The sequence below is a fragment of the Mya arenaria genome, chromosome 17 (assembly GCF_026914265.1).
Source record: "Mya arenaria isolate MELC-2E11 chromosome 17, ASM2691426v1".
Lineage (NCBI taxonomy): Eukaryota > Metazoa > Mollusca > Bivalvia > Myida > Myidae > Mya > Mya arenaria.
Genome location: NC_069138.1, coordinates 13,944,136 through 13,958,464, shown reverse-complemented (window position 1 = coordinate 13,958,464; position 14,329 = coordinate 13,944,136). Strand labels below are relative to the sequence as shown.

Sequence of the window (14,329 nt, the reverse complement as noted above, 5' to 3'; positions counted from 1 at the left end):
AATATCCTTGCATGATAATTTTCAAAACCTAGAAATTAAACACCAGTTCTTTTTTTCCCCATATAATGTGTGATCAAGTTTGACACATTTCAGCCAAGTTTGATAGCATTTCAGTGCAAAAAAAATCATCAAAAGCATGGTTCTACAGCCTATAAAATAAACTGAGCTTTTCGAAGATCAATAAAATGCATCTTGTAAACTTCAAGTAGGGTAGAAAGTTATGTTGGACACAAAGCCTAGCTGGTTATAACAAAAATGTTGTTCAAAATGATCTTGAATCCTTTGCTCAGCTGAGTTTGGTGATGAAAAAGAGAGGTCTTTGCCCCCTTAGTGTGACCTTGACCTTGAAGGTTATGTGTCTGAAACATGTGCTCTTCATGCCTGCTAGCTAAAATTGGTGCCAAGTTCTTTTAAAGTCTGCAACCAGAGTTGCTGCAAAAATTCATTGAAACAAATTGGGTCCTATTAAACATTATATTCCCATGGTTTATTTTCCTCTCTGTGAAACTGTCACATACAAATTATGCATGGATGACCAAGGTCTAATGATATGCAAGTTATATCAATATGCCAGATCACTACAGCTATCAAAGATGTGATAAGAATCCCAAATACTGGCATATTCTACAAGAGGAGCAATTTAAAGCCCACTGCCTATACTTGGGTTAGCTTGAATATGGGCCATGTAGTTAAAACGTTACTTAGGTCAATAACATTACCCAGATACATTAATTATATAAAACATTCTTATACCCAATCGTCTTACCATATGTTAAGATAAAACAGGAGAATTTGATTATCAAACATGTATGTTCGGAAGTATTTTCAAATAGTCAAATATTTTGCAGGGTCTTTATACAATTGCATGTTGTTTATTTATAATTTTGGCTACAATAAGAGGCACTGACCGTAACCGGACCATCGTTTAAAATCTTTCAGATCCATATTTGAGAGTTGATATTATTTTGATCATACAATGAACCTGATGAAAGCAGATGAGGTTCATTTAATTTAGTTTTTTAACATTTCAAAGGACATGACACTGAACTACCTGTTAAACCAATGGAGTATTTATCGGCATATCAAATGTGACCTTGACCTTGAGGCTTGCAACAAGTGGGTGTGAAAACTAACAGAACAACAATCTGTTATGTTCAATTTTTATTGAGAGTTCTAAAATGAATATATACAACAATAACATAAAACTTACAATTGCTTGGTGCAAACACATGTTGATCCATTTAAAACATGAACCCTAACAAGTGGTTGCCAACACTTGTCTGTTAACAATTTGGTAAATAAAATATGTTACATCAGCCTGTCACGCTGAAGTTTTTCCCAGAAGATTTTATATTTGCGCATCTATCCATATATGTATATTGAGTTTCAAATAGTCATCTTCAAAAGTTTAAGGTTAGTTTTTCAATGCCACTTAACACAACCATTCTTTAAGGCTGTGAGAATTTAACTTTCTCCTTTGAAAAACAGACCTTTGAAAAACAGACAAGCTAAAATGATAATGTGAAATTCTGTGGTTTATTAAAATGTATTTTCACAAGGAATCCACAAAGAATGTACAAATTTGATCACTTATTTTGCATTAGTGTTTTTTCTTTTTATTTAGCAGCACATTTTAGCAGCAACAAAGCGCTTGCAATGGGTGTGTAAACCTGGAAAACTTTTTACGCTGATTATCCATAGCAACTTGAATGTTTACATCCATAAAAACACATCAGCTCCCACAATAAAACTTACATTTGCTTTGTCAGGGAGTTCTTGGTCTTGAAAAGATTAAGCAAACTTTCAGATCACCTAGTTTGCACATATTAAATTGATACACATCCAGCATCACACATAAAAGGCTGTTTGTATCAACTTATACACCATTAAAACAACCAAAACTTAAAATATGCAATATCATACTTTCATTCAACAATGCGAAACAGATATGTCTTTGAATGATGTATATGTATAAAAGTGAAATCGTCAACCAAAGTATTGTTACTGAAAAAGTTTCCACTGAAAAATTTACACTCAAAAGAAAAAAATTCAGAATTATGCGTTTAAAACATTTAGAACCTTTAAAATTAATTGTTATAAATACATGTTAATGTATAAAAAAAATAAGAGATCACTGAATCCTAAGATGTTTAACATGCTTTTCACACCAAATTGGCAAAATGAAATTCATGCATTTTAAATAGTTGCAAATCTTTATGAAATGATTTAATTGAACTTCTTCAGTAACAATACCATGCCATTAACATAATTAAAAAAATTCTGACAAGATCCCTGATTTAATCACGCCCATCACCGTCCAACCTTACTGGCGCTCGGTGACACAGATCGTTTCCTGCTCTTATGCTTATGCTTCTTGCGTTCCCGAGATCGTGACCTGTGTTTGCTAGACTTATGCTTACTGGACCGTTCCCTCGAGCGAGACCTCTTCTTAGAATGCTTATGCTCCTTAACCTTATCTTTAGATTCCTTGGCATTTTTCGATTTATCTGGCTGTTCCAATGGTTCTAGGAGATCTCCTGCAAGTCGTCGAGCAATCTGTTGTTTTTGGCGCTCTTTCTCCGCCAGCAAGGCCTTTATAAAGTCAATTGGATCTTCTGGCTCTTCTTCCTTCTCTGGCGAATCCCGTCGTGAAGAAACCCGTTCTTGATCTCGTGATCTTTCCCTCTCCCTCTCACGATCACGTGACCTGTCTCGATGAGATCTGCCGGGATCTCTATGACGATCCTGGCGTTTCTTTTCCCGCTGTAGCTCTGCAGCGAAGTCTGAAGGTTCATCTGCACGTCTAGGTGACCGAGAGCGATGGTGCCTAAAATGAAGTATAAATATCACTGATTATCAAAATGAATCTTATTCACTACAATAATCAATGCTCTAATGTGCTGATACAAAGGTAAAATACAGTTACAAATCTTCTTTCAGGACAATAACCACCTTGTAACCAATTTATTAATGCATAACATACATATGAATCAGTTTATAATTTTATTTGTTTCATGGATAAAATGCGTACCTGTCCCTGTTATGTAAAGGTGACCTGTCCCTGTGGCGTGGAGGAGACCTTTCCCTTCTCAGAGGTGAGCGATGAGGAGATCTACGAGGGGGTGACCTGGGTCGTGGGGGCGGAGTGCGGGGGCGGGATTTGTACGGCGGTGTTGGTGACCTGTAAGATAGTCAAAGAACCTCTAAATAAGTATTTCTGCGACTTTTTTTTATTATTCAAAGGTTGTTTTGAGTTGTTATATTTCATGAGTATGACTTCTATATACCTGGCCAGCCTCAGAGAACTAACAGCTGCCAACTGTATAAAACATTTGGCCAAACCACAGATTAACTTGATGTGTACACTTGAATGTTGAAGTGTTATCTAATTGAACTTTTTTGTAAATGGCCTTGACTTGCTTTATGTTACTGTCTTTGAATACTGGAGTCCCTTCATTTACTACCAAAAGAAAAATCATTACCAATAAAAGATGAAAATTAACAAAGCAGTGTTTTTATCACCATTTTTGGAAGGGGACTCGGGCCTTCTGACTTTGGGAAATACGCCATACTGACTGATATAGGAAATTCTAATTTTGCCTAGACATGAGCAAATAGCTTTAAAACTTTAATATTAAAGAATGTGAACAGATTAGCTTCTATAAGAATACACCAATTCTTTCATATAAAAACAGTTTGGGAGTCCATCTTTTGATGAAATAATTTAAAGCAAATTTTCAGAAAAACAGCAACAGAAATTGAAAATTTCATTTCACATTTGGGAAAAAAATATTTGTTTTAGTAATGGGAATAGGGCCAAAGTAAAAGCATAACATAAAACAAACTTTGCATAAAACTAACCAACAAGGTCACAGACCTTTGCCTGGTGGCAGCATTTGAAGCGTACTGTTCAGCTTCACCAAAGCTTACATCTTCATCTGCGATATGCTGCGGTGCCTCTTCTTCGATCATTGGAGGACGTTGTCCTGCATTTCGAGCCCGCATTTTCACGTCAATGTCCTTCTGCACGGGTACCGGGATGCGGGGAAACAGCGTTGAGTACCATTCAAGCTTCACGAGCCACTGACGTAGCATCTCCCCTATCGTGATACTATGACCTCCTCCAGCCTTCACGTCAACTTCCTAAAATTGAGAAAATAAAAAATTGGTCTGAAAGATGGTCATATTATACTGTGAAAGGGAAGGTAATGGGTTTAGCTCTAGTCCACTGTGGACTTGTGCTGAAAGAAAGTGGAAAATATACAAACGTCCAGCTTAACTGTTTCAACACATTGATCGAAAATGTAGTAGCATTATAAGTTGAAAACAATCATTCAATTGATGCAGTAATTGTTAAATTCGTTACAATTTCATGAAATAAAGGCAGTGTTTTTAAATCAGGCCAAACAGGCTTATTTGAGGATCCGATTCCTTTAACATATGCTGTAGGTTATAAGAAGTCATATATTTCTGAGTAACAACACTTTCAAGTTAATAGTACCAGTGACTTTTTTTTTGGAATTATTTTTACCGCCTGTGCCTTGCAAATTGGGAAAAAAGACGACTTCAGGAAAAATAAAAAATCAGGCCAAAATAGCTAATATAATGGCAAATATACATGTTTGAACTTTTTATGCATACATTATGCTGTGAAAGAGCAAGTTTTGTCAAGATTTTGTTAATAATTCAAGAAATTCATTGCTGTTTTATTCATCAATGTAATCTGCATTTAATAAATTGGGAAAAAATGATAAAACTTTGGAAAAAATGGACAGTTTTTTGCAAGGGGAAACAGCCTTTAGAAGGCAGTAAAATGCACCAAAAAATATCACTGAGTACATTGAAAGTTTTTCTCTCCAACATCTTTCCCCCCCCCCCCCCCCCCCCCCATTTAAACAAGATCTCTAAAGCATAAGCACACAATCTCACAAATAGTGAATGTATACCAATTTGTTAGTAAATAAAACCATTTCAAAAGACAACTTACAAAATTCAAATATCTCTATCACCACGCTGATACACAAAACTTAAAATATCTTTATCACAGCTAAGCAATTTTGTTTTAATTTTTATGAGAACCAAAAAATCAGGTACGAGGCCCCTTCAGTGCCCCTATGTACCACGGACAGCGAGATTATAACCTCTCAGTTTTTCACAGACTGCATGAGCGGGGGCACACCAGGCGTTCACGTTCATTTATCTGTGTGTCTCACACGTGCCTAGAGCTTCAACCCCCTGCAGGTATAAAATGGTTACTCGTCAGCATGTATAAGTTGGTTACCAAGACACACATTAGAGAGAAGACAGGAGAAATCAGAAATCAAGAGCTGTAAAACACTGGAGTTTTGATTACTTTTGTAAATATACAGAGAAAATTCTATTAAAAACAGTGGTTAAAAGCAAAAGCTATCCAGGGGTAAACTCCCAAAAGGGCTTTATGAAATTGTTATGGATTCTTTATTTTTTTATTAAATAGCAGTCATTGAAATTAGACTTTCGGATGAACAAGCCCGAATTCTTATACTATTGCATGGAATCATATTTTTGAACATGCCCTGCTATATAAAATTCAGAATTTGAGCAAGCCCGGAAGACATTTTACCAGTCAGGGCTTGCGGGCTTGTGCTTATTTCGACCACTGAAATAGTGACTCTACACTAAAAATATTTTTTTTCCAACAATGAATAAAGTTACTACATTTATAATTAAACAGTAATGTTTTTTTAATTCTCTAGTGACAATCAAAACTCCAGATACAGCAGCCAGATAACCCTTACCCGCCTTCATTCAACATTTAAAGGAATGAGACAAAAATACCAACAAACCATCAGCCAAAGCTGAAAGCACTTACTCAGACCACAATGTATAATTTGTTATATTTTGTTTGGGGTTAGCAACCTACTTTTTAGGTGTAGGTGGTAAGTTTTTCTAACTTCTTAAACCTTCAGTCTTTAAATAAAAGAGGTAATAATATGACCACCCCAGATGCTTACCAAACAAAGCACTTATTCATTGAGGCCTGATTGAACATATTTTCTCCTTCTACATGTTTTTACAAGACCTTTAGGTCAAATAAACGGGTAAAAGTCATCAGACTGTATTCACACATTTCTGGGTACATGTTTCTTAACCTATTTCTTCAATAATAAGAATCTAAATCTGATATTAACTTATCAATGATACAATATTTTACAATCTCAGTGAAAAACTTGACAGAAGAGGACAGCAAGGTAAGTACAGAGAGATCAGAAAGGCAAAGAAGATAGTAAAACCTCTGATATACTCACCAACATAATCTGCCCAGCCAACTACCATTTGTAGTGTATATTTGTATATAATGCAATGTTTGAATGTTGATTTAAAAGTAGCGTTTCATGAATTTTGTTGCTTGGTTTTATGTGCCGTAAATTTTTTTTTGTATGATTACAGTTAATTTGCACAAAACTGAATATCCCAGTAATGCTTAACAGATTAAGTAAAGGTTTGTAATTTCATTCTAAATTTTTGACAAAGTAAAGATCACTTTTTTATTTTCTCAAATTCAATGGATTTACCAAAAAAATTCTTTCCCATAAGTTTCATTTAGCATAGGTGTCACAGCCAAGTTTGGAACCAAATTTCTAAAACTTTTTCCATTTCATGCAATAAACAGTGAGAAAAACTACTGCTGGAGTATGTGGTGTGTGTGTGTGTTTTGTGTGACATACCTCATGTGTGTGAGTGTGTGCGTGTGTGTATGTGTTGTGTGACATACCTCATCATCGTCCAGGTAAGGCTCGTACCAGTCCCACATGTCCTTGGGGTCTTGAGAATACCTGCAACAATATATTATCATATGTTGCAGTGTGTTTTTCTGACAAATTTGAGGCAAAAACTTGCCCCATTTCCCATGCTAAAAACCTTTTACTTTTTTCCAAAGTAAATACATTACCAATTTCTGTTTGGATTTGTTATAATTATATTATACAATGGACCCCCAAACCATGTTTGAATGGAAGAGTTTGTCTCTTCTTAATCACACTCGCCATCTTTTGCCTGTTTTTTAGTATTGTGCTACATTATTTCGGTAAAAATGATGCAAAAGAAGCCCTAATCTCCTTCCCTAAAGGATGAAAAACAACTGTATCGTAGTTTCAATCATCATTGATTAACTGAATAGCATGACATGTCTGAATAACACATGTCAATTTCGATTTATCCTACTTGGTACCATTTACTCAAAACTTGTTTCTTTCAAGAAGCATATACACTCAACAGCAAGACAATTAAACCTACCTGATGTACATGAATCCAAGGCCACGAATATATGGGGAGTCTGAGTGATCTAGGAGACCATTGAGCTGCTTTCTTGTGAGTCGCAGTGTGAACAGCTTATACAGCAGACAGTAGGCACTGGACACAATACCACCAGCACCTACACCTCGGACCTGAAATATAGCCACAGTGTGAACAGCTTATACAGCAGACAGTAGGCACTACACATTACCAACACTTCGGACCTGAAATATAGCCTCAGTGTGAACAGCTTATACAGCATACAGTAGGCACTGGAAACAATACCACCAGCACCTACACCTCGGACCTGAAATATAGCCTCAGTGTGAACAGCTTATACAGCAGACAGTAGGCACTACACATTACCACCTGCACCAACACTTCGGACCTGAAATATAGCCACAGTGTGAACAGCTTATACAGCAGCACTGGACACAATATCACTAGCACCTACACTTCAACCTGCAACATGAACCATGTTATCAGATGAAGCCCTGTACTGGTAGAATGCTTTCTAGGAAAGTTCTATTTCTGGATTTCATTCAGCAGGGACTATTTTATTTTTTTGATATAACAAACTCAAGTGTAATAATTTTCTGTCTGACAATACAAAAGTGGGATTTTAAGTGATATTTTTTTTGTTTTCGTCCTTCCTTCAGCAAGTACTATGCCGCTCCATATACAGGGATGATAACAGAGCCAATCCTGAAAATTTATGCGTGGGGTTCAGGGGGCCGCTAAAGGCCCCCGATGGGTCCTGCCCTGGTGGGGGGACAAGGGGGGCGAAGCCCCCCGAAGCTTTCCATATTTCAGGGATTCTAATACCCTTTTTTGCATTAGAATTGTGTTCAAGGAGTACACCTTTCGGTTTGGTAGATATAATTATGTTCAACACGAGACATCCAGAATCAGAACAATTATCAGGAATCTTAGCAGTGAAGTTTAACACCTTTGTCTTTAAACAAAGTTAAATATACTTTTTTTTACCTGAAGTCACAGGCATTAGACATGTACCTCAGTTGTCCACTTCCCATAGAACTCAACTGGCTATGATCAAATGCCTGTGTATAAACAGTCTACACTGTGGGATGTTTGATTTATAATAATGAACAACATATCGATTATCATGCTTGCAAATGTATTTATTCCATTTTCTGCACATTTGATGAGAATATAATGTTATTAATTATTATATATATAATTCCAAGTAATATCCAAACAGAACTTAAATGCTTTGGCAGCGTAGCCGTTGTGGACATGGTGGACTTTGACATATTCTGGTCCCTAAGCCAGATTCTTTCCCCTCATGGTGTTACATGAGTCTAGTAGCACACAAACTAGATTGTCCCACGGCAGTTCAAGTCTCTCAAACTGGCTTTCAAATTCTATGATTCAGAATCAGCCCTTGTGATTTTTAAGGAGGCCAAATGTCTCAACACTATATGAGGAAGAATTCACTGTCTAGCTTGTTTTGTTACATCGCTTGGTGTCCACATAATTTATTTTTTTTATCAATAGTTTAGTAAGTTCTTTTACATGCTACTGCATTTGTTTTTGTCATCTCTAAAATACCTTAGAAGATTTAAATAAAGCACTTCACACAAAAAAAGTAATGAGCCTTCAATTTATTTAAAAAATTGGTGATGTAACGATGACATTCCACTATAAATGGAACCCTTTCTTGTTGTAAACATTTGCTTTATTATAATTTGTAATGCTTTGTCACATAAATAGTTGTTTTTTATGCAGAAAAACAAAGCAAACCATGCCGAGTTTTGAAGCATACAATATGTTTTAGGACTTTTACATCCAGATGTAACTGGACACAAAGGCGCACATCAAAGAGTAAAGTTATATACTTTTGTGGCAGTAATATGAGCTATTTGAGGCTTATTTCTAGTATATGTCTCTTGATTATTGCGTAACACAGGTACATAACATGTTTATACATTCTTTCTTACTAGCACTAGAGACTTAAAATGCTTTTCAAAATTATTTGGACGTAACTTGGGACTCTTTTACCCAAATGTCAAAATCGGTAATGAATGGTGTCGCCGTTACGTATTCGTGTAATAAGTGCTGTGTGACAACAGGCATTTTTTAAGAAATTCCCAATTATCTGGTTAAAATTTACTCAGTTTATATGCAAAATTGCGAATTATGACTGCTTAAAATACAGCGTGTACCGATGTAAACACAATGACTTTGTAGACGTAACATAAGACACCAAAATACCAGCTTTGGATCGATCTTTACAACACATTTGAACTGAACGCGCGTGAAATCGAATGTTTTAAACCTCAAGACAATTGAGACAAATCATTAGTTTGTGCACCCGTACAGGCGAAATATACAAGCTGCATCAATTAATGTCATGAAACTGAATGAAATAAGTGCACCTCGAATCTGTTAGGACGTAACTTCCACGACAACACTTACCCATGCTTTGCTTGTTCCGCCATCTTGGATATACTACACAGTATCAATGCGCGTTCGGTGCTACTTTTCTGTCACGTATTAGCTATATGCCACACGGTTAAAGTTTGTCGAAATACACAAAGGGCTGTGTACATAAACAAAATCTGAATAATTTGTGACGTAACATTTGAGACACGACTTTAGGTGAAATATTTCGGTCGATCAATACACGTTTTGTAGGTATTTATGGGAACTATTGTTTTCATCAAATGAACACCTGACCTCGGTAAAATTAAAAACAGGCCACTAAAGTGAATTATACATGTCTGTTGTTGTCAAAAAAACAAGCGATTCGAGACGTAACATATTTGACACGAAATGTTACGTCATGTTTTCTTCAGATTAAATCAGGATTTATATGTTTTCAACTCTTCCAAATGCTTATTTGGCAAATGGAGGTTGGGAAATATACCTTTCTATAAAGATAAATCGTCTGAAGCGACCAAAAGTCCAAAGCACTGAAGGAGGCAATATCAGTTTTCTGAACCCACGGTAAAAATGTTCAAAACTGACCAAATTTTATAAAAAATAACTAGTTCCTGTATTTTTAAAAATTATTATTATACACATATAAAATTCCATCAATGTTGTCTTTCTAATGATTACAACACTGGAAGCATAGAAAAAACGCAAACTACAACTAAATCCAATTATTTGAGATGTAACTGAAAATGCAGGACAGTGAATTCTTCCTCATTTCTTTCTCTATAGCAGAAAAATAGCTGCAACAGTTTTCTCATTGTGTTTGTTGACTTGTCTTTGTTGAAACAAAACCGAGATCCATTAACTCCTCCATATGTTCATCATTGAAATGGCTAGCCACTACGTAAGTCATCTTGTATGATGCTGTACACCTTTGAAGTTTTAATTCGCTGAGAGCTTTTGTATCTTTGGCAAGTGTCTTAAGTAAGACACACTACTGTGGCGCCAGGGAGCATCTTCAGTCATAAATCCAATTTTCATGGCCTCTGGATTGAATTGTCAGTCATTGACAGAAACAACTGGATGCACTGGCTGAGGTGTCTGTTCATCCCCGACTTTTGTAACCATAAACATACTTGGAAATACAAATTACAACTTTAGAATTTAAATCTCACTCAAACTGGGTCCTCAAGAAGTTTTGTTGAACTGTCTCAAATAGAAAATAAAATGACTGCCTCTACGTGATATGTATTACTACTACAAAATATTTATTCTTTTTTTTAAATTTGAACCAAACCAACTTTCATTTGAACCTCCCATTATGGTCAACAGCCACTTCTTATTGAGAACAATGCTTCAAACATTATGAGAATAATAAAGAAACGGTTTACAGCGTAAACTTCAATCGGCCAAATAAAATTTGTAAAATAAAAATCGATTATTATGACACAATCCGAATCGGGTTGTCCGAAATAATGCTAGATGCGCAAAATTCATTATTAGTTTGATCACTTTCTATTAACTTAAAAAGAAACGTTTCGGGAATTTCTCTTAAAAATAAATGGCAAATATACCCTTGAAATTGACGAATCGATGTGTTTAGAAGTTGGTTGTGGTCGTTTTTTCCAATTTTCCAATACCCTTTTATTCGTCTTCGTCGTCTGTTATATCCGGATACGACCATCCGGATACTGTCTTCTAGTCCCATCGGTAATTTCCGTAATCACCGGATGCTATCTTAACCAATCATATAGCTCGATTGCCAAGATGTAAATAGGTTCGTTAATTTCCGGCTTTACGAGCCTGGGAATGGGCCTGCTATACATGTGTGTATTGTCTCTGGTAACATGACTGTCTATGACTGGTTTATTTGATAATCTTGAACAACATTCTTGACACAATAACATTACCGAAGCCGACAATGACGTTGAGCCTACTACAATTCCATGCCTAATTGTCTTTGAAAAACAGAAGAGCTAATGAAATAGATGTACTAGAGAGTAGAGAGTACCTACCCCTCCACACATGCCTGTCTGGCCAGCTGTCTTGCGACTGCCCTTCTCCCAGGGTTCTAGGTGACTCACTTTGTAGTAAATCTCGTCTATCACTTCATGGTAGGTCTTCAATTCATATAGTTGAACCTGTGGAAATAAGACAGTAATGGCTTGAAAAAGAGAACAAGTATAAGAACATGTACCAGATTTACCAAAAAAAGTTAATAAGTAGATGACAAAAGCTGATAAATGCAACAATTCACCTTCAATTTGACGGTTCATTATAAGGTTATAAATAAGATACTTCTAAAGAAGTCAGACATCGCCCATGACAGCCTACTTGCCACTGAAATTTTACTAGTCTGAGCTTGTGAGTCAATTGAGTTTCTACAGCTTTGCTTAGTCTTAAAACAGTCTTTGAAATAACCAACCTTGAAGTATGGTGAGGACTGGATGTTTGTGAGAATGAGAGAGTTGAGATTCATCGTCTTCTCATTTCCCCAGATCGCCAGGGTGTTGTTAGGCGCCATGATGACAGCAAGTCAACAAGAAGCACCTCAGCCCTGACCACAGCCTGAAAAGTCATCAGTTAAAGGTGGAAAGTGAAATCGATCATTCAAAATTATCAACCAAGCATGATAATGATAACGAATAGATACTATTATAGGTTAAAAAAGAAATTTTGTTTGCAAAATGTTTTTATGGAAACTGGACAAATAAATCAAGTGTTGCAGTACTGTTCCATGGGCAAATATGAAGGTGAGATTGATGATTGCCTAATTGCTGACCTGCCAGATCAAGTAATTATTAAGTTTTATTAGTTGGTCTAGTCCATGATCAAGTAATTATTAAGTTTTATTAGTTGGTCTAGTCCATATAAACAGCCGCTTCAGTGTCTCTGACAATTTTTTATTTGGCGACTCTATGTATCCCACTTGTTGTTTTCCTAGCCAAGAATGACAGATCCCAGCACTAAGTATATTGAGCAGAAAGATAACGGGCACCTGCTAAATAGTTTCAAAATGGCGATGCTCTATTAAAAACAACTTTATTTTATCCCAAAACTAACTACATTTTTGTCAAAAATGTTATTTTAGTCATACTCCTTCTGATTTGTAAAACACAGTGAAAAATAAACATAAGTTTTCTTACTCCTATGTAACAGGCAACAATGGCAACACGCCAGTTAAGCATGATTCACAGATTTGGAGACAATCTCCTGATCGAAAGCCTTGAATGTGCGATTGTTTTAGGGGCATAAAAGTCACGAAATATTTGACGCCATAGACTTTCAGAAACTGGAATTATTTCTGAACCAAATCATGAAAAACTTGTTTATTACCTTATCAAATATACCTATGAATTGAACAACTCAAGTACAATTAATTCAGTTTCTGTTTTTGTCCTCGATATTTCTTGATTTTCGGTTTGCTGCCTCGTTTTCGATATGACGTAAAATAATTATTTTGTGAAAAGTGTGCATTAGTATGAGTCAAAACGGAATTTCAATTTCGGGAGCGTACAATTACGGGCAACAAAATTTTAAGGAAATGTTTTTTGAAAGAATTCAAAGGATTCATATTGTTTTATTTCTATGTGTGAAGTTTATGTTATCATACACACTACGGTTATGCCCAGAAATACAAGTCTGTAAAATTACATGCAGGATTATGCAGAATTGTTGAATTTTAATCTGTCTATAACTTCAACACATTTTTCTTAGATCTATATATGAACCAAGAATATATGTGTAAAGCCATTTTGTTCAAAATATGTTTATTTTTTGGTCAAAATTAAAATAAAACATATGAAAGCAATACACTTAAATTCACAGTCCGTCGGCAATATCTATGACCTAAGGCTTATTGTTTTGGTACCGGTGCCGCCGTTTTGTTGACACTAACATTTGACACGTACGTGTCGTTTCGGATTGGCACATACTTTACTTTAGATTTGTTTACGAAAAGTAATCGTAATTATCAATATAAATATCAACATTTGCTGAAGGGTTCCAGCTCTTGGAATTTTTGTTTTAACACTCCTTTTGATTTGCCACATTTTATTTCGTAATTAAAAAGTGCATTTTACATTTTTACCATTCATGAGTGAGTTCCTTTCATTCATATGTCTAGGATTTTAATAGTTGCGATTTTTCCGAAAGACATTGTAGGCAGCGGTATACACTACCTAAAGGTAGCTACACCCCATGGGGGGGGGGGGGGCATTTCGATGATTTAATTATACTGAAGTTGTAAATTGAAATACGTTTTAGTTTCTCTTGTACTGTAAACATGCCCAGTACTGTAGAGAAATGTTTATAATGAGCGATGCGTAATGTAAATGTGTACATTTAATGTCTCTACATGATGAGTTAATGAAACGTTTGCTAGAAAACATCTCAACGTTTCATTATTACTGAAGTCAATTGTTCATGACCTATTTAAACTATTTGAAATTCCGTATTGCGGTTTCACCCCTATTTTTAATGTACATATTTTTCTTCTACCTGTATGTTACCCCAGATATGAACGCCTTGATTTTATTATTATTGAGCATTTATATGTTGGTCTGTTCACAGGCAAAAACCAATCGCTATGACTGTTTGTAGTAGGTAAAGTAAGATAGGGTCTCGAAACTTTCCATTTTCTGCGATATTATTT

General features: G+C 35.7%; 1 protein-coding gene across 1 annotated transcript; it reads right to left on the bottom strand.

Moving 5' to 3' along the window:
* Nucleotides 1-1,148: 1,148 nt before the first annotated feature.
* LOC128224021 (pre-mRNA-splicing factor 38B-like) lies at nucleotides 1,149-13,121 on the bottom strand. Its single transcript, XM_052933616.1, has 8 exons — nucleotides 13,012-13,121; nucleotides 12,101-12,243; nucleotides 11,691-11,816; nucleotides 7,276-7,427; nucleotides 6,755-6,815; nucleotides 3,878-4,143; nucleotides 3,032-3,181; nucleotides 1,149-2,827 (listed from the first exon to the last, which is right to left on the bottom strand). The coding sequence occupies exons 2-8, from the start codon at nucleotides 12,197-12,199 to the stop codon at nucleotides 2,311-2,313; spliced, it is 1,371 nt and encodes a 456-aa protein (XP_052789576.1). The 5' UTR covers nucleotides 12,200-12,243; nucleotides 13,012-13,121; the 3' UTR covers nucleotides 1,149-2,310.
* Nucleotides 13,122-14,329: the final 1,208 nt, after the last annotated feature.

Excerpts from the sequence above, each read along its gene's own strand:
- LOC128224021 (XM_052933616.1), bottom strand. The coding sequence starts at position 12,199 with ATGGCGCCTAACAACACCCTGGCGATCTGGGGAAATGAGAAGACGATG. Across the intron at positions 11,817-12,100 it reads AGTCCTCACCATACTTCAAG|GTTCAACTATATGAATTGAA; the intron begins GTTGGTTATTTC and ends TTATTTCCACAG. Across the intron at positions 6,816-7,275 it reads CTTGGATTCATGTACATCAG|GTATTCTCAAGACCCCAAGG; the intron begins GTAGGTTTAATT and ends ATATTGTTGCAG.